At 41.7% G+C, this 20,403-nt stretch overlaps 1 protein-coding gene across 1 annotated transcript in view; it reads right to left on the bottom strand.

Moving 5' to 3' along the window:
* Positions 1-153: 153 nt before the first annotated feature.
* The window catches only part of LOC112263289 (unconventional myosin-Ih-like), a 40,296-nt gene continuing 20,046 nt past the window's right edge, over positions 154-20,403 (bottom strand). The window contains exons 19-31 of the mRNA XM_024439382.1: positions 19,315-19,428; positions 19,149-19,225; positions 18,999-19,067; positions 15,925-16,009; positions 15,579-15,741; positions 15,384-15,467; positions 6,080-6,173; positions 3,662-3,717; positions 3,329-3,464; positions 2,995-3,065; positions 2,639-2,736; positions 2,365-2,464; positions 154-1,325 (exon numbers count right to left, since the gene is read on the bottom strand). Coding sequence (XP_024295150.1) covers positions 1,299-1,325; positions 2,365-2,464; positions 2,639-2,736; positions 2,995-3,065; positions 3,329-3,464; positions 3,662-3,717; positions 6,080-6,173; positions 15,384-15,467; positions 15,579-15,741; positions 15,925-16,009; positions 18,999-19,067; positions 19,149-19,225; positions 19,315-19,428 — 1,174 coding nt within the window. The 3' untranslated portion in view covers positions 154-1,298. The remainder of the gene's footprint in view (positions 1,326-2,364; positions 2,465-2,638; positions 2,737-2,994; positions 3,066-3,328; positions 3,465-3,661; positions 3,718-6,079; positions 6,174-15,383; positions 15,468-15,578; positions 15,742-15,924; positions 16,010-18,998; positions 19,068-19,148; positions 19,226-19,314; positions 19,429-20,403) is intronic.

Here is a 20,403-nt window from a genome sequence, read left to right on the forward strand (position 1 = left end):
ATGTAACTGTATATCCACATGTGTTCTCTTTTAGGAAACCATACTTCTGAAGACATCTGTCTACAGATTTAACATTTAAATGTTTTACATGTTTATTGATACCTTATCAAATAAATTAAAGATTTCTACAATGTTGTGATTTTATTTTTCTAATTTCATTTGAATGTTGGTTGAAATACAAAATTATGATACACATGACTTTGTTGCAAAATCAATGATTCCTATCCTGACGGTTGCTATAGTACAAAAATATATAATGTACTATTTTAGAGAGTAAGTACACTTTGCTCTGATTTCAACAACACCGTAATGTGAATATAGTGCTTACATCTGAAATACTAAACCAGCAGAGACATAAGGCTCCCTTAGCCTTGAATTCACAAACAGAAATTAATTGAAATATACAAGTGTGTGGTAGATCATAGACATGACACAGGTGTGTGCTTTTCTTGGGTCCCTTAAAGAGATTCTCCGGTACTTTTGTATACTTATTAGTCAGTAGTTATGAAAGTAGCGCTCATGAGCCAAAAGTGGTCCCTGAAAATGGCATAATATGTCACGTACTGTATGTGCACAACGTCATTTCTCTCTCTCTGCTGTGTCCACTGAGCCGTTGGGCCCGCCCTGCAACTTTGTTGGATAACACTGTCACTCAAATGCAAGCTCATTGGCTAGAACTCAAATTGCTAGGTGGCTGGCCACGTGAGGTTAAATTTAGGGAAAATAGCGCAGCACAGCTTCAAGAAAAGTCGCTTTCAAACTAGGAATTTCTTGGCTAATTGAGGTAAGACTAATTCTGCTCATCGATTATTCATAGTATGAACTACAATAATATGAACTACAAATTGACACATTCAGCCCAATGTGGGAGGTTTAAAAAATTATTTCTTAGTCGCCAAAGTACCGGAGTATGTCTTTAAATGAACACTTGGTTGGCTCCAGTCAATTCTATCACACAGGATTGGTGCATAAGAAGAACTGAAATATATTTTCTTAAGAGATTGCCTGATTGACATTAAATACATTGATTGATTCAATGGTTTGTACATTTGCAGTTTCTGGTTTTCTGAAAGCAACAGCTGTAGGTATTTTTTGGGGTGTTCATCTCTAACAAAAACCAGGCTGATCCCAGATTTGTTTGTGGGGTCTTGCAACTGGCTATTGAGTTTGTGCACAACACAAACAGATCTGGAATCAGGCAATACAAGAGCAAAATTCTTGGTCTAATCCAGATGATGTGTCTGTCTCCTGGGTGCCTGTCCATCCTCTCCTTAGTGTGTCTCTATGTCCTGCACAGGTCATCGAGCCCTGGTCCGAGTGGAAACCTAGAGTGACAAATATGACATTCCTTCAGTCTGCATGTGTTGATCACCTGCATTGTGTTAATTAGGGGACGTAACAGAAAACATTTGAAAGCCCTTGCAATTAAATGAAAGATTCCTATTGGACACTGTAGTCCCTCTTTGTTTCAGTCCATTTTCTTCCGTTTGGTGCCAAATTAACGTGATCCTGGAGCTGCCTGCTGCAAAAAGGACTCCGCATTCCTTTTTGTATGGTTCACAGTATGTCCATAACCCAAGGTAGTGCATGCCCTCATAAAAAAAACATACAATAACTGCATCTTACTCCAAACATTTGTTAACGTTTCCTATGTTTGATATCATATCAATGCGATCACAGTCATTTCAATATTTTTTTGTCTGTTCTGTGTATAATGCCACTGGGAAGCCAAAGGAAACATTCTACTTTGTGTGGACAATAAAAATAAATGTCTTCTCTGTCACGAATCCCGCCGAAGATGGTGCCTCTTCTTGTTCGGGCGGCACTCGGCGGTCGTTGTCGCTGGCCTACTAGCTGCCACCGATCCCCTTTTCTGTTTCATTTAGTTGTGTCTGATTTGTTGCACCTGTTTCGTGTTTAGGTTTGGTTGTGGGCAATTTAAACCCAGTAGGCCCGCCGGCTTTTGTGCTTGTTTTTCTGGTTATGGTGTTTGATTATTCTTGTGGTTTCTTTTTTCCGATCAGTTTCGTCTTGTTTGTTTGGACTGGGACTTTACGCGCCCTTGTGTGTGTGGCGTGACCGTCTCTCTGTTTTTTTGGAATATTAAAGATCCACATCTTTTGAACTACCCTGCTCTCTGCGCCTGACTCCTGCACTCACTACTTATTGAAGCCGTGACATTCTTCTAGCAGCTAAAATAAAAGTCAGCAGAAAGCATGTGATTCTAACCAGCTGTGCACGAGCCTGGTCCCAGATCTGAGGCAAATTATGTGGCAAAGGCCATAGGAGTTGGCCAAGACAGCACAAACAGGTCTGGGAACAGGCAACCAGGCCCCTCTCAGCAGCAGTAACAGCATCACTCACCACCATGAGATGTCCATTCTTGTCCTTGTACACCATGGACTCCTGGCCACTGCTGAATTCCACAATGCCCTCTTTCCCCGCCTTCATCTGAAACTTGACGCTAAAAAATAACCACATATCATAGTCATATTCACCCAGAACTCCTTGGAAAACACTGGCAATTGTTACTGAGTGGACTATCCTAAATAAAATAACATTCATAAGTAAGCTCATCTGGCCTCTTGACCCATCGGACTAGAACTCCCAGAATCAATCCTGTCAGCCACAGCCTTACCTGCCCTGGACCACGTTGATGGCGCTCTGCTTGTTGGCAACCACGCTGAGTTTGGTCAACGCTTCAAACAGGTGGTCACACTGCATGATTAGGTCCCCCTGGGCACACGAGGTCAGGACACATTGGATAGCATTAGGACTGTGTCTGAAATGGCATTATATTCCCTGTATAGTGCAATACTTTTGACCAGGGCACGTAGTGCACTATATGTAATAGGGCGCCATTTTGGATGCACATCGGATTCCATTTTGAGCAGTTCCTGGTTAGAATCACTTGAATAACAGAGGCACTACATGGACATTACCAGGCTATTATTCTATACGTTGTGTGAGGGTGTGGAGACCGTGTCCTCCTACCTTCTGCTTATCGTCTTCACTTGGAATATGGAAAATGATGATGCCATCACTCAAGGTACTGACCGACACACCTGTAATCGAGTAAGCAGCACTCACACAGATCAGTACACTTTAAAACCAAATCTATTCTATACAACCAGTATTTATCCACATTAGTCCCATTGGGGAGAATCCGAACTTCCCCTTAAGTAGAATTTTGACCTAGTAATCCATTGTGAAAATGTGACTTAAATGGAAGTTAAGATTCGTCTCATTGAGATCAAATCTATTTTGCAAGAGAGATCAGACAAGCTAGAACCCCATCCATCCCATCCACAGCATGCTGGATGCTCACCTTTCAGAGTAGTGTACAACACTCTCTGCTTGATCTTGGCATCATCCACCACATAGGCAGCAGTCTGTGTGAGGATGAGCTGCCGAGGTCGGGCTTTAAATCCATTCCTGTCGTACTTCACTATTGGTATGCTGTACTGCAAAGAGAGAGAGAGAAGAAAGATGGTGGGAGAGAGGGGCGAGAGAGAGCGAGAGGGAAGAGAGATGGTGTAAGAGTACGAGAGTGAGAGGGAGCAGGAGAGAAAAAGAGAGAAAATATTTTTAAATGATTGAAACAATCTTTCTATGAGTTTTAAGTGTCAAGGACACACTGCAACACAAGTGTCTTGATTACCTTGATTCCTTCATGGCGAATCATCTGCAGGACCTTCATATTTATGTCCTGTTCACCTGAAAAAAGAACATAGTGCAAAATGTGGCATTTGACCCTAAAATACGAGTTTAAGTAAGACACCCCATAATACACAGATACTATTCACTACTACAGGGGTTTCCAAACGTTTTTGTCCCACAACCCCATTTTGATATCTGAAAAATCCTGGGACCCCAACCTGGTGAATTGTTTTTTTTAAATAAACAGCCGATGTTAATTTGTTTATTTGGGGCTGTGGCAGTCAATTTAAAAACATTCTAACAGTGTTTCTGATTGTCTTTTTAACTCACCATCAAATTTTTATGTGGGGCTATGACAGTCAATTGCAAATTAGTCTGACATAGTCTCTTATCTTACCACCACTAACGAGATGGGTGTGCTTGATGGGTGTGCTTGATGCATGTCGTGTCGGAGCTTCTCAAAGTCGAGGGGCGTGGTCAACAGTGCGCATCTCATCTCGGAGGTCACATCCAAACTGGTTCAATATTTGGTTTAATGCAGGAGAGAGCACTGAATCCAGCTTCACACAGATATGAGCTGGTGAAGGGTAGCCTACCGCAAGTTTTATGGTGTTTTTAAGACAACTGGGGACTCAAGGTCAAATTATGACGTCAGTGATCTTCAGGTCGGAAAGCCGGAGCTCTGGAAAGAGGCCCGAGGTCCCGAGTTGGAATTCCGAGTTGGATGACCATTTCTTTCCAAGTTTCCAGTTGTCTTGAACGCACTAAAGTCATAGATTTCAGAGTTCCCAGTTGTTTTGAATGCGACATGGAAATGGCAGGGTATTCCCGTTGAGTCAGGAACCAAAACTCCTCTGTAGTGACCCGTAAATGCATTTGGTCACATGACAGCTCAATCAGCTGTTCGATTTCACTTACCAGCATGTCAGCAGAGCCAGGATCACATTGAAACAGATTGGGAAGTACATTGGCAAGAAAAAGTATGTGAACCCTTTGGAATTACCTGGACTTCTGCATAAATTGGTCATAAAATGTGTGTGGTTTCACAGCGTAGCAGGCCTAGACGTTCACAGTGGGAATGGTTCAAGAACAACGGTCAAGTGTGAATTTGATCTTTTAGATGTGAATCATTTTCATTTAGATTTGTATGGTTAACCACATTACAACACATTTGAGGTACAGAGATGATATTGTAATATATATATGGTACCAGGCAAAAGTTTCATTCAACCCATTCAAGGGTTTTTCTTTATTTTGACTATTTTCTACATTGTAGAGATGTACATCAAAACTATGAAATAACACATATAGAATCATGTAGTAACCAAAAAAGTGTTAAAGAAATCAAAATATATTTTTTATTTCAGATTCTTAAAATAAGCCACCCTTTGCCTTGATGACAGCTTTTCACACTCTTGGCATTCTCCCAGCCAGCTTCATGAGTCACCTGTAATGCATTTCAATTAACAAGTGTGCCTTGTTAAAAGTTAATATGTGGAATTTCTTTCCTTCTTAATGCGTTTAAGCCAATCAGTTGTGTTGTGTCAAGATAAGGATGGTACACAGAAGATAGCTCTATTTGGTAAAAGACCAAGTCCATTTTATGGCAAGAACAGCTCAAATAATCAAAGAGAAATGACAGTCCATCATTACTTTAAGACATGAAGGTCAGTCAATTCTGAAAATGTCAAGAACTTTGAAAGTTTCTTCAAGTACAGTCACAAAAACCGTCAAGCGCTATGATGAAACTGGCTCTCGTGAGGAGGATGAGTTCATTAGAGTTAACTGTACCTCAGATTGCAGCCCAAATAAATGCTTCACAGAGTTCAAGTAACAGACACATCTCAACATCAACTGATCAGAGGAGACTGCGTGAATCAGGCCTTCATGGTTGAATTGCTGCAAAGAAACCTCTACTAAAGGACACCAATAAGAAAAAGAGACTTGATTGGGCCAAGAGTTTCAACCCTGTTTTTGTTACGTGTTTGTTTGGTCTTTGTCCTTGTGCCTTAACATAGCACGCCGTAATTTGGGCATAATAAAAAAAACGATTACGCATTCCTGCGCCTGTCTACCGAATCTCTTCATGCCAAAGTGACAGTTACTACATGATTCCATACGTGTTATTTCATAGTTCTGATGTCATCACGATTATTCTACAATGTAGAAAATAGTAAAAAATTATGAAAAACCCTTGAATAAGTAGGTGTGTCCAAACTTTTGACTGGTACTGTATATATATATACACTGTATATTTTATATATATATATATATATATATATATATATATAGTTGTATATCGTATTTTATTCTCAGGATCTTGGAAATTCTCCTGCGACCCCATATCAGGTCCCCTCCTGCGACCCCACATGGGGTTGCGATCCCTAGTTTGGGAACCGCTGTGCTACTATATACTGACTGATCCTGGTGTCCACATAGGGTTGGGAGACACTCTGTGGGTAGCTGTCCTTCTTGCCCTTGAAGATGACACTGGTGATCCCCTTGAGTTGAAGCTGGGAGGGAAACACAATTAATAAACATCACAAAGACGGAATTACACATTCATGTGATCACAAACATCTGCATAGGCTATACAGGTTATACAAGGTTTAAAATCCTAACCTTTTAGGCCCCTATGCCTACAACACAGTAAATACAATAAAACATGTACAGTACTACAACAAAAGTCTGTTGCCTACTATATCCATGACGTAATGGATAGCAAAAATCTAGTTTTTATTTATCTGACTTTCATTTATCTGCATGTTCAGCCCTTAGATTTAACAACAATTTCACATAAACAGTTGATTTCATGATTTGATGATGATTTGATTCACAAATGTCAATTTAAAGAAAATACGGTCCGCCAAAACAAAAACCTGATCAGAATGAATTCATATGAAGCTGTAAGTACAGAAATGGTTTGCTCAGTGGGAAATGAATATCCAACTCGTCAGTGACAACTGTCAGGAATTTGGAGTGACAGCAACTATGTGAGCCTATTACTGTATTATAGACACTATGTTCTGGGATTTCCTACGATCTTCTATGTAGAAGAACCCCTTACCTTCTAAAAACTCTTGTGTAGCTAGAGCATGTACATGAGAGTCTCATCTTTTCATAGATAGCTTTTAATCGTTTTTAGTAGCTTAACCATTCGGATGTTTTAGTAAAAAGACCCAGCCCGGAGCCTCTTCCGTATCTGCTCTTCTCTCACAAACACTGCTCTAGCTCAGCCCCCGTTAATCACACAAACTAATGATTGGTATGGATGCAGAAAAAATAGACAACTCCAATGGTACAACCCAGAAGTCTGTAGCTCAAACACACTTTGTGTTTTAAAAGTCCTAAACAGGGGTGGAAGTAACTAATTACAAATACTCTTGTTACTGTAATTGAGTAGCTTTCCCGAGTACTTTGAGTATTTTTCTAAGTCAGTAATTACATTTTGACTTAAGTATGTTTTGAATTAATTATTGTATTTCACTACCTTTTTAAAGCCATAAATTACAGACTACAATTTTGTAGGCTATTCATAGTTTATCATGATGTTACATGGGCTGGGGCCCATCAAATAAAATGTTGCGCATTGCTCACCAAACAGGCCAATCCAATTAAGCCATGCACACAGACTGAACGATGATGGTAGGCAGATTTTCAAAAACGCAAAAATAACTTTGTTAGTCTGACTTGTGAAAGAGAGTAAACGTTTTTTTTTAATCAAAGCGGTGTGTGTGAAAAACAATGGAGACGGAGGAGACGGAGGAGAGTCAGGAGACAATCCAGACACATACCCAGTGTCCGTGTCTTCTGGAAAACACAAGGAGGAGAATCAATGGTTACATTTCAGTGACCAGTTCTCCTTCAAGTACAAGAGAGGCCATTCTTGCAGCTACAGTAAGTTAGCTAGCTAGCTGCATGGCTAACCAGCACCCGAAAATATTAGCCGTTATTGTGGCTAGCACGTCATTGTCACTATGTATGGTGGGCTAGGGAACAACATTAGCGAGGCTAACATCAAAAACAAGTGAACTAGCTAGCTATTTAGCTAACATTAGCTTGCTTGGTCATGACATATTTCGAGAGATTTAGGATTTTTAGCTATCTGATGTACTTAGTCATGTGCAAATTAGGATCATGTTAATCTAAAAGCCAGACTCAGTAAGTACAAAATAGAATGGGTCAAGTTTTATTATTCTTTTATTAATTATTCGTTAACTATATTTGGTTAGATCACTCAGATGATGTATGAAAGCATAGAATAGCCAAGTATCACATAATTCAATCACATAAAATGTGCAGCCGTTCATTACACATTAATGAGAGTTGAAGTAGGCCTATCATTCATTACATTAACCTTAATGATTGATGTATTCATTCAACATCAGTGTTTCTCACAAATAATGTATTGTCTACACATCAATCTCATTTCATTGAGTGTGTGTCTGCATGTGAAGTGAGAGAGAACAATACATTAATGCATCTTGCATATAATATGTGTCTCAACACAATAGCTACAGCTAGACATAGGCTCATCTCATTAGGCAACTTTTTAGGTCAGAGAACATCTGACAGACTCATTACAGTCTCAGTATCTGAGAATAATAAGCAGTGATTTTAGCATGTAAATGTTGGTGGGGCAAAAAACAAAAAGAGGGATGCATTCCAGCAAAACCGACTACACAACACTAAACAATACACTTATTGCAATATAACAGTGACAAACGGTGCCCACAAACTGTTAGGGCCTACATAAAGCTGTCCCAACAGCAGAGTCCCAACAGCAGTCCCAACACCTTACCACTGCTACACCTGGCTTTCAGCGGAGCCTTGTCTGGCAGTGAAACAGTTTATTCAGCCTCATTTACTGCCTTTAAAAAAAACATAGCTGATATGGCTGACTTGCATAAACAAATGTGGTTTCTGGATGACAAGCGGATAAGATGCAATCCGTATTTTCGATTAAGACATTAATGAGCGAAAGACCACCTATCTAGTCAATATAACTATTTGTTCAGCACTTTTGAAATGTACAGCGACAGAATTCAGAACATGGGCCGTTTTTACAGTGTACTCCCTGTACAAGTCAGAACCGTAGGATAAATAAAGGGGACATATAAACAGACAATGAAAGCTCTTACAATATTCGATGATTGCATTTCTCTGAAACAGGTTATAGGATACATGTGCACAACCAAGTTAGAACAGAACGGTGAAAATAGACCAAATTATTAGGGTAAGGCACATTGAACACCGTTTGGGTCTTTGCGTGTCAAAAGAGATGCACGTTATATAACACTATTTGACACGTAAATAAGCCTTTAATTTGACACGTCAAATAACACAGTTCTAGTATAGAATGCTGTGTGTGCTGAATTTGCACGTGCAAGCCAAGCGCCACCACTACTATCAGTAGCACTGTCAAAACTGTCCAAAAAATGTTGGCAAAGAAGCACACAACAGCCACGAACTATGTGTTTACTACTGGGCTACTAACAGCTCACTACACAACATACACTTAGTATTACTTTCTTAGCTACAGTATACATTTCTCCCTGGCATATTACATAATTTATGCAGCAGCACACAATACATTTTTGGACTCACCTTGTGAAGGTGGCGTGGCGGTCCTTTGTGGGCTAATTTTGTCATCAAACTTTGTCATCAAAGTCTGGCATTCTCTGGATTTATAGTGGGAACTCGGGGGGGGAACACAGAGCCACTCCATTGAATAGCAGGCTAACGTTAGTGGTTGCATTGCAATGCTTGTAGTTAGCCACTCTTTCCTTCCAAACGAATCATCTCATTGTTGAATTTGCGATTTCCAACTTCTTGTGTAATCTTTATGTCCAATGGCCGATGAGCACCGATACGTTTTATCTATAATTTCTCTTCATTATTTCTCTTCATATGATAAGGATTAAAAAGGATTTGCCAGTGGATTGTTGATTCATGATGATGACTACTAGCTAAGACTTTGAAAGTAATATGTTGACATGTTCAGTCCAATCAAAGCTACTGTAAATATAACGTGATTTGGCGTCATTTTATCTGTGGCCAATGACCTTGAGCCTTCTTGGAAGGGCACTTGTAATATAACTCTATTGCAGGACCCAAAGGGCTGAAATTTTGGATGGCTACCCTTACTAAGCACTTAAACTTGGGGATGACCTACTGTCCCCATGAGTGACAGAACACTGAGCCAATCACGGCGTAATGCTCCTATTTTCTGCTGGCTCGCCCAACCACCACAGAAAGCACTGAGCTAGGCTGAAACACCTGCATTTCAGAGCTGCCTTACTCAAGAAAACAAAAAAGAGAATGTGTGTGTAAGCAGCTTTATTAACTGAATGATATATATTATTTTACATTGTTTGTAAACTGATATGACACGTATTAATGCCAAAATAATATGCAAAACAGGCAAAAAAATAGTGTGCAACGCTGTCATCAAGGCAAAGAGTGGCTACTTTGAAGAATCTCAAATATATTTTGATTTGTTTAACACTTTTTTGGTTACTACATCATTCCATATGTGTTATTTCATAGTTTTAGCTAGGTTAGCTACCTAGCTAATTTTAATAATATTAGTGTAGATGTGTCGAAACACCTCAAAACAAGACATGGTATCAATAACAAGATAAAACTAACTGAAACTATCCACCTACCATTCCCCACATGGCAGCTTCTTGTCATTGTTGCTAGCTATCTGGCCACCAAGAATCACAACAACACAGGATTTCTGCCCCATTGAAGCATTGTTTTCGTGACGTTGTCAGCTAACCTGTCTATAGAGCTAGAGCCTCCATGTGGCAATTTATTAGATATCTAGGCAAATCAATGGAAGATGGAAATATAATAACAGAACTAAAAGTTAAATGAGAAGGAATGGCTACCACACCAAGAGCCAACAATGGGCTGCTACTTAATATTCTGAATGGAGTGGAGAAAGCACACAGTTAAAGTTATGTAGCTAGTCTCAATTAGCCTAGCTAACGTTAGCTAGCTGGCTAGCTAGTGTAACTAGCTTATTTCGGTTTGATGTGGTCAAGACTGGTACTATCTCCTCAAATGAGATTATAAATATCTAACCATAAATTAAGGGCTCCACACAGTCAACGAATCCAACGGAGCTTTGCTTGTGTAGTCCTGAAGTTCTACATACTTTTGTGCAGCAGAATCTTTGGAACACTCCATAGTTCCTATTCTAGCCACCTCTCGCCAGCTTTGTATTCATGTTACCTGATGAAATTGCTGTACAATATGATCTTGTTGCCATCTAATGCACATTCAGATAAATCAGCGCTGCATAGGTCTCCCTGTCTTCTGCCGTGCCTTGATTGTATTACTGCTGATGATATCTGGAAATGTGCATGTACACCCTGGCCCATCTACTGTTGCAAGACCCAATTCTGACTTGTGCTCTGATATATGCTTCACTGATTCTGCTCTCGTAAAAGCCTGGGTTTTCTGCACGTTAACACTAGAAGCTTATTACCTAAAATGGATCAATTGAAAGTATGGGTTCACAGCTCCAATCCAGATGTGTTGGTCATTACTGAGACGTAGTTAAGGAAAAGTGTTTTGAACACTGATGTTAACCTTTCTGGTTATAACCTTTTTCGGCAAGACAGATCTTCCAAATGTGGGGGAGTGGTACTCTTTACCAAGGATCACCTTCAGTCCTCGGTTGTCTCCAACAAGTCTGTCCCCAAACAATTTGATTCTAAGCATTAAACTTTCAAATAGCTCTTTGTTGACTATTGCTGAGTGCTATCGTCCTCCATCAGCACCGGCCTGTACCCTACCTACCCTAAACTCTCTCCTGGCCCCTTACACTAAGTCTGAATTTGTCATGTTAGGTGACCTGAACTGGGACATACTTAAATCCACCTGACCAAGTCCTAAAGCAATGGGACTCCCTAAATCTTTCTCAGATTATTACCAATCCCACAAGGTATGACTCCAAACATCCAGAAAAGGCTACACTCCTCAATGTTACCCTCACAAATAATCCTGACAGTTATCAGTCTGGTGTTTTCAGTAATGACCTTAGTGATCACTGTTTTACAGCCTTTGTTTGTAATGGCTGCTCAGTGAAATGACATGTCCTGATTTGTCATAGATGCTTGCTAAAAAACATTAATGAGCAAGCCTTCCTTCATGAACTGGCCTCTAAAATGATATAGAATCAGCTTCATCCCCTCTGTTGAAGACACTTGGACTTTCTTTTTTTGATATTTTCAGTGTTATTGTTATCAAACACACCCCCATAAAGAAAATGAGAACTAAAAACAGGTTCAGCCCATAATTCGACATTGATCTTGCAGAGTTACTCCACCTCAAGAATTTCATTTGGCAATTGCATTATAGACCTATTTATATTTTGCCTTGTCTATCAAAAATGTTGGAAAAACTTAATAATAAATAAACAATAATCAAACAATAAAAACTTAATAAACAATAATCAACTGACTGGCTTTCTTGATGTCTATAGTATTCTCTCTAGTATGCACTCTGGTTTCCGCTCAGGTTATGGATGTGTCACTGGAACCTTAAAGGTCCTCAATGATGTCACCATTGCCCTTGATTCTAATCAATGTTGTGCTGCTATTTTTATTGACTTGGCCAAAGCTTTTGATACGGTAGACCATTCCATTCTTGTGGGCCGGCTACGGAGTATTGGTATCTCTGAGGGGGTCTTTGGCCTGGTTTGCTAACTGCCTCAAAGAGTGCAGTGTATAAAGTTAGAACATCTGCTGTCTCAGCCACTGCCTATCACCAAGGGTGTACCCCAAGGCTCGATCCTAGGCCCCACGCTCTTCTCAATTTACATTAACAACATAGCTCAGACAGTAGGAAGCTCTCGCATCCATTTATATGCAGATGATACAGTCTTATACACAGCTGTCCCCTCCCCGGATTTTGTGTTAAACGGTCTACAACAAAGCTTTCTTAGTGTCCAACAAGCTTTCTCTACCCTTAACGTTGTTCTGAACACCTCCAAAACAACTGTCATGTGGTTTGGTAAGAAGAATGCCCCTCTCCCCACAGGTGTGATTACTACCTCTGAGGGTTTAGAGCTTGAGGTAGTCACCTCATACAAGCACTCGGGAGTATGGCTAGATGGTACACTGTCCTTCTCTCAGCACATATCAGAGCTGCAGGCTAATGTTAAATCTAGACTTGATTTCCTCTATCGCATTCGCTCCTCTGTCAACCCAGCTGCCAAACTAACATTGATTCAGATGACCATTCTACCCATGCTAAATTACGGAGACAATTTATAGATCGACAGGTCAGGGTGCTCTCGGGCGGCTAGATGTTCTTTATCATTCTACCATCAGATTTGCTACCAATGCTCCTTATAGGACACATCACTGCACTCTATTCTCCTCTGTAAAATGGTCATCTCTGTATACCTGTCACAAGACACACTGGTTGATGCTTATTTATAAAACCCTCTTAGGCCTCACTCCCCCCTATCTGAGATATCTAATGCAGCCCTCATCCTCCACATACAACACCCGTTCTGCCAGTCACTTTCTGTTAAAGGTCCCCAAAGCACACACATCTCTGGGTCGCTCCTCTTTTCAGTTTGCTGCAGCTAGCGACTGGAACGAGCTGAAACAAACACTCAAACTGGACAGTTTTTATCTCAATCTCTTCATTCAAAGACTCAATCATGAACACTCTTACCGACAGTTGTGGCTGCTTTGCGTGATGTATTGTTGTCTCTATCTTCTTGCCCTCTGTGCTGTTGTCTGTTATGATGCTACCATGTTGTTGTCATGTTGTGTTGCTACCATGCTGTGTTGTCATGTGTTGCTGCCTTGCTACGTTGTTGTCTTAGGTCTCTCTTTATGTATTGTTGTGTTGTCTCTCTTATCGTGATGTGTGTTTTGTCCTATATTTATATATTTAAAAAAATATATAATAATATCCCAGCCCCCATCCCACCAGGGGCCTTTTTCCTTCTGGTAGGCCGTCATTGTAAATAAGAATTTGTTCTTAACTGACTTGCCTAGTTAAATAAAGGATAAATAAAAATAAAAAGACTTAAATCACTGTGGAGAACCCTTTAATCTACCAGTGCAAGTCGACTTGGTTGCTCTCTCTCCCCCCTCCCTGCTCCCCTCGTCACTAGAGTCACAAGCGCACACCACATTTGGTTAATTGTTATTTGTTGCATTTCCATGAGGTTTTGTTGTTGCCTTTAGAGCTAATTTGACATCAAATCTTTTGGGTATGTCCAGTGTGCCCTGGCACTCCCCAGATTGAGAAGGGTGCAATTGCGGACTGCAATTCGGGCCATTCCTGCATGTTGGCATTCCTGCATCTGCAGGAACCCCTCTTTATACTTCTATTGGTAAATGTTTATGCTAGGACAGATGGGAGGCAGGGGGGGCGCTCCAGTATAGTAGGTGGCGTTAATGCACAATAACGTTGGATGGCATCCGCCGATAAACCCCACAGAAGAAAGGGCGGGGGGACAACTGTAGCTAGCTAGCTGTACACCGGTAGACAGTGACCTTCGTCCCAGCCTGTCGGGCACAGATTTGGCATGGGTCCTGAGATCCTCAAAAAGTTCTACAGCTGCAACATCGAGAGCATGACTGGTTGCATCACTGCCTGGTACGGCAATTGCTCGGCCTCCGACCGCAAGGCACTTCAGAGGGTAGTGCGTACAGCCCTGTACATCACTGGGGCAAAGCTTTCGGCCATCCAGGACCTCTACACCAGGCAGTGTCAGAGGAAGGCCCTAAAAATTGTCAAAGACTCCAGCCACCCCAGTCATAGACTGTTCTCTCTACTACCGCATGGCAAGCGGTAGCGGAGTGCCAAGTCTAGGACAAAAAGGCTTCTCAACAGTTTTTACCCCCAAGCCATAAGACTCCTGAACAGGTAACCAATGGTTACCCGGACTATTTGCATTGTGTTCCCCCCCCAACCCCTCTTTTACGCTGCTGCTACTCTCTGTTTATCTTATATGCATAGTCACTTTAACCATACATCCATGTACATTCAACCTCAATTGGCCCGACCAACCGGTGCTCCCGCACATTGGCTAACCGGGCTATCTGCATTGTGTCCCACCACCCGCCAACCCCTCTTTTTACACTTCTGCTACTCCCTGTTCATCATATATGCACAGTCACTTTAACGATACCTACATGTACATACTACCTCAATAAGCCTGACTAACAGGTGTATGTAGCCTTGCTACTCTTTTTTCAAATGTCTTGCTACTGTTGTTTTATTTCTTTACTTATCTACACACACACACACCTTTTTTTTGGCACCATTGGTTAGAGCCTGTAAGTAAGCATTTCACTGTAAGGTTTACACCTGTTGTATTCGGCGCACGTGACAAATAAACTTTGATTTGATTTTCCTGCAGTTCTGTTAACGACGGCAGGAGCAAAGGACACCGTGTGCTAGTTTAGCCAGCTAGTCCGGTACACCGCAGGCCGGAGTAACACCGTGTGATAGCTAGCACATGATGTCGCTAACTAGCAAGCTAGTTTTTTAGCTAACCCACAGAGTCGCACACCAGCAGTTTTACTTCTACTTAAGTAAATTGTCATTATACATAGTAACAGTACATCTACTTGAGTAGGATATTTCAGTATTCTTTCAACTTCTGGTCCTAATTCAAGACTGGCGTGATGGTGGGACTCATTGGGTAAAAATGGAAAATGAAGGAGTAATTATGGTTTTACCTGTGCTTTCTGTTGTGCAGTGATACCTCTGATATACTTCCTCACCATGAGACGCATGTGGAGCTGACGTAGGATCTCTGAGGTCTGTACAAGTAGAGCAAGCACAGTTCCACAGCCAAGTTTCACTGAACTTCCCCTTTAAGCAAAATAGCCATCCTCAATTCAATGTAATTTAATTCCAATGTCAATACATACCTCCGTCAATACCGGTGGAGGGGTTAGCCAGCTGGTTTTATCCAGAACCATTTTGGGGAGATTGTCTTTCAGCCTGTTTAGGTAGTTCTGTCTGACAAAGGCCAGGTATTCTGAGTTATCGGTGGTCTTTGCCTCCCCTCTGGCCATGTATCCTTTAATAAACCTGGGATAGAAAATTATCAAATTGGTCATGTATTTGTAACACTGCCCTCTGTCTTCTGTGACTGTGCTAGGAAATGATAGGCTTCAATCCACTATGGAGTATAAACGAGGTTATGTAATTTTGGTTGATGGGTCAACATTGTAGTGCTAGAGCCTGAAGATATAACCTCGTCCTCCATCTTACTTCTTGATGACCTTGACAGCCCATTGTCTCCTCCCTTTCGCTTTCCTGGCTTGTACTCCTCGCCAGCAAGTCTCAATCTTGGTGGCTAAGGATCACATGACACAACAGGTCTCTTAATAAAAAAATGGAGAGAACGGTGAACTCATTGAATGTCTCTGTATATTTAGTTTTAGTTCAGACTACTCCATTCTGTTTCCATGGCCAGCGAAATTAATATACAGCTTGTCTACAATGTTCCTGCTCTCCAAAAAATGTACCATTTATCCTATATCATGTTACACACATCATAATACACTGAACAAAAATATAAACTCTACATGCAACAATTGAAAATATTTGACTGAGTTACAGATTGTATAAGGAAATCAGTCAATTTAAATAAATCCATTAGGCCCTAATCTATGGATTTCACATGACTGTGAATATAGATGTAATGGATTTCCTCCTCTTCGTCTGAAGAGGAGAAGCGAGAAGGATAGGAGGACCAATATGCGGCGTGGTAAGTGTCCACTGTTGTTTATTTAAAACACAAACTGAACACTCCATACAAAAACAATGAATGTAACGTGAATAACCGAAACCGAAAACAGTACCGTGTGGTGTAAAACACAGACACAATCACCCACAAACAAACAGTAAAACCCAGGCTACCTAAGTATGATTCTCAGAGACAACTAACGACACCTGCCTCTGATTGAGAACCATACTAGGCCGAACACAGAAAACCAACCTAGAAACACAAAACATAGAATACCCACCCAACTCACGTCCTGACCAATTCAAACAAATACTAGGGTCAGAACGTGACAGTACCCCCCTCCCAAGGTGCGGACTCTGGCCGCAAAACCTGAACCTATAGGGGAGGGTCCGGATGGGCATCTGTCCGCGGTGGCGGCTCTGGCGCTGGACCCCACTCCACCATAGTCTTAGTCCGCCTCTGTGGTCTCCTAGGAACTGCGACCCTTGCCGCCGACCCTGACCTGGGAACCCTAAACAGGCTCACCAGACTGGGACACCTCTGGACTTAAGGGGTAGCTCAGGACTGAGATATAGCTCAGGACTGAGAGGCAGCTCAGGCAGCGCTGGGCAGACTGGAGACTCCAGCAGCGCTGGAGAGGAAAGCTCTGGCAGCGCTGGACAGAGGGGCTCTGGCACCTCTGGACTGAGGGGCGGAAGCTCTGGTAGCGCCGGACAGGCGGGACCACCTGTATTGATGGGACGGAGAGACAGCCTGGTGCGGGGTGCCGGCACTGGTGGTACCGGGCTGGGGACACGCACCTCAGGGCGAATGCCTTGCATACTACGCCAAATCAACTGCTCTCTCTCTCTTCACTCTCCTCCAATTCTATTAACACCTCCTCAAGTGTCTCCTCATCTCCCATCTGTTCACTCTCCTCCAATCTGTCCAATAACTCCTCAACCTTCTCAGATGCACACCTCAACTTCGCAGACTGCTCTGATAACATCCATGGCTCCTTACGGTAAACAGGGGGAGTTGGCTCAGGTCTGACTCTGCCACCTGACTCGGCCACACTCTCCCTGTTCCCCCCCCCAATACATTTTTGGGGCTGCCTCTCGGGCTTCCAGCCGCTCTGCCGTGCTAGCTCCTCATAATGCCGCCTCTCTGCTTTCGCTGCCTCCAGCTCGGCTTTGGGGCGGCAATATTCCCCTGACTCTGCCCAGGGTCCTTTCCCGTCTAGGATCTCCTCCCAAGTCCATTTCTCCAAATAGTGCTGCCTCTCCCATTGCTGCTGCTGTTGCTTCTGCTGCTCCTTGGGGCGGCGACACTCCCCTGGCTTTTCCCAGGTTCCTCTCCCGTCAAGGATTTCCTCCCACGTCCAGGAGTCTTGAGCCCCTGTTGCTGCTGCTGTTTACCACGCCGCTTGGTCCTTGGTGGTGGGTGATTCTGTAAGGGTTTTCTTCCGTTGAAGGAGAGGACCAAAGCGCAGCGTGGTTTGTGTTCATCTTATTTAATAATAAATCCAAACTGAACACTTCAATTTACAAAAACAACAAATGTGAAAATGAAGAACCGAAAACAGTACCGTGTGGTGTAAAACACAGACACGGAAACAATCACCCACAAACAAACAGTGAAACCCAGGCTACCTAAGTATGATTCTCAATCAGAGACAACTAACGACACCTGCCTCTGATTGAGAACCATACTAGGCTGAACACAGAAAACCAACCTAGAAACACAAAACATAGAATGCCCACCCAACTCACGTGGATGGTCCTGGATGGTCCTGGGAGTCAAACCCACTATACTGGTGTTGCAAGCACCATGCTCTACCAACTGAGCTACAGGCAGTGTTTGGGAATAGTGAACTACATGTAGTTCAACTAGTAATTTAACTACATTTTACAGTAGCTTAGTGGTAGTTGAACCTAATTCAAATCTAGGTAATCTTTTCAGTAGTCAATTACTTTTTTTGCCATGTTAACCCCTCTGCTAACATATGAACCTAAATTGATTTGTTCTTCCGATTTGTAGTCTATGATATAACATTTTTCACGATGGAGTAGTTTGGATGTAGTGAATTACTTTTTCAACGTTTTTCTTAAAGCGCAACTCCACCACTTTTCAACCTCATTTTCATTACCTCCAGCACAATACCAGTGTCAACATATTTTCCCAACGGCACAGTTCTACGTTTTGTAGAAGTTATAAAGTTCTACCCGATGACATCATTAAAGATGAACAGTTATTTTAAAACACTATGAGATTCGCAGTGATGTGAGGAGCAAGAAAAGACCCTCCCTTTGGCTAGAAACTCTTGCAGCTTTTGAAAATCCGTTTTTTTTTTAATTGTAATAATTTCTTCTTATATTTTGTTTTACCACAGATCATAGAAATGCACTGTTTTCACATATGTAGACACTGGTTTGGTGCTGGAGATTATGAAAATGAGGTTGAAAAGTGGCAGACTTGCCCTTTAAGGGTAGCTTTAGTGTGTAGCTTAATGTCTTCTAGTGTGAAGTAATTGGTAGCTTGGTAAACTATATTTTTCGAGTAGCTTCCCCAACAATGGCTACAGAGGACCACATCATGTAGCTTAGCAGTCACTTACCGGCTTCTTTCTGTCTTCTGAATTGTCCTTTTTGCCAGTATGCCTTGTACTGGGCCTGAATCCTTGATGCTGTAATATCAATGAGTAATGTTAAAATCTCTATGCAAATAAATAAAACCTCTTGATTTATCTTAGTTTTCCTGTCCTTACCAAGATCATGTTTGCAGACCTCAAAGGCATCCTCTGTAGCAAAAAGTGTCCTGGGGTGGCGGATAAATATCTTGGTTCTAAAGTGAAATGGAAAGGTAACAGAGGTCTGTATGAACCAATTTAGTCAAGGAGAAATGAGTTGCCCACACTGGTTAGCTGCTCTCACCTGCCCATTTTGTACTCATCTGGCAGGTATCCTAGGTGCTGCACCAGCACTTCCACTCCTTCTGCAGCCACTCCTCTCCAATAGGGCCAGGTGGCTGGGCATAGGGGCTTGTATCTGGATGTGGATCACACATCACCTCATTGTCCTAGACCTAGATGGAGTAGGCCTAATGCTCTACAGTGTGTTGTACTGAATGTAATACCTGTGCTTGTTTGTGTTGAGACACAAGACAAATTTCCCCAAGGGGACACAATAAAAAATAAATAATAATGGACAGGTAGAAATTTTAAAAATAGGGGATGGTTGTCAAACTTTTTTCTTTACTTTGGGGAGTGTTGTGTGTTTTTTTTATTGGGCACAGGGGAGGGTAGTGCATTTTTCCCTTATGTTTGCATCCAGTCTTTAGCAGGTTTTACCATATCATTTTTTGTTTATAACTTACACATAGTCACATTTCCTTATCTGCTTGCATGTGCCTCCACCATATCAATGTGTTTTGGTACTTCCCTTATGCACTACACTTTTCTACACACTAACTTTTACAGTACCACAGATCAGTAATAGTCTTCCCCTCTAACTGTCATGGTGACATATGTAGTTGTAGGTGGATCGTTTGTCAAGATATGCAATAGGCTAACAAGCAATCATACCACATATAAAAGCATTCAAAGCAGCATCAGTTTTCAATATGAATCCACAATAACAAATAGGAATAGCTGATAGACAGTGTAGAGGCCAGCTGCATTATTGTGCATGAAAGAACAGTGAAGACATGAGACACGCAGATCAGAAAGCTCCCCTGTTGATCTTGCTTAGGGACAATACAATTATCCTAGCTAGACTAGCCAACAACACCACAATGCAATGAATAATTGTATTACTGTTTTCAAGTGTACAAAATGATACACTAGGCTGCAGTGAAAATATAACTTGGCAAAGGCATTGATTTTAATGTTTCATTCCATTTGGATCAGTTGTGGATCTCCTCTCGGCAGTTTATAAGGTTTAGAAAGACACAGTAGCAGGCCAGTCGCTGTATTTTTAATTCTGATACTGATGCGCTGTCTGTTGCAGATCATCAGTCTTCCA

The sequence above is a fragment of the Oncorhynchus tshawytscha genome, linkage group LG12 (assembly GCF_018296145.1).
Source record: "Oncorhynchus tshawytscha isolate Ot180627B linkage group LG12, Otsh_v2.0, whole genome shotgun sequence".
In the NCBI taxonomy this organism is placed as follows: Eukaryota; Metazoa; Chordata; class Actinopteri; order Salmoniformes; family Salmonidae; genus Oncorhynchus; species Oncorhynchus tshawytscha.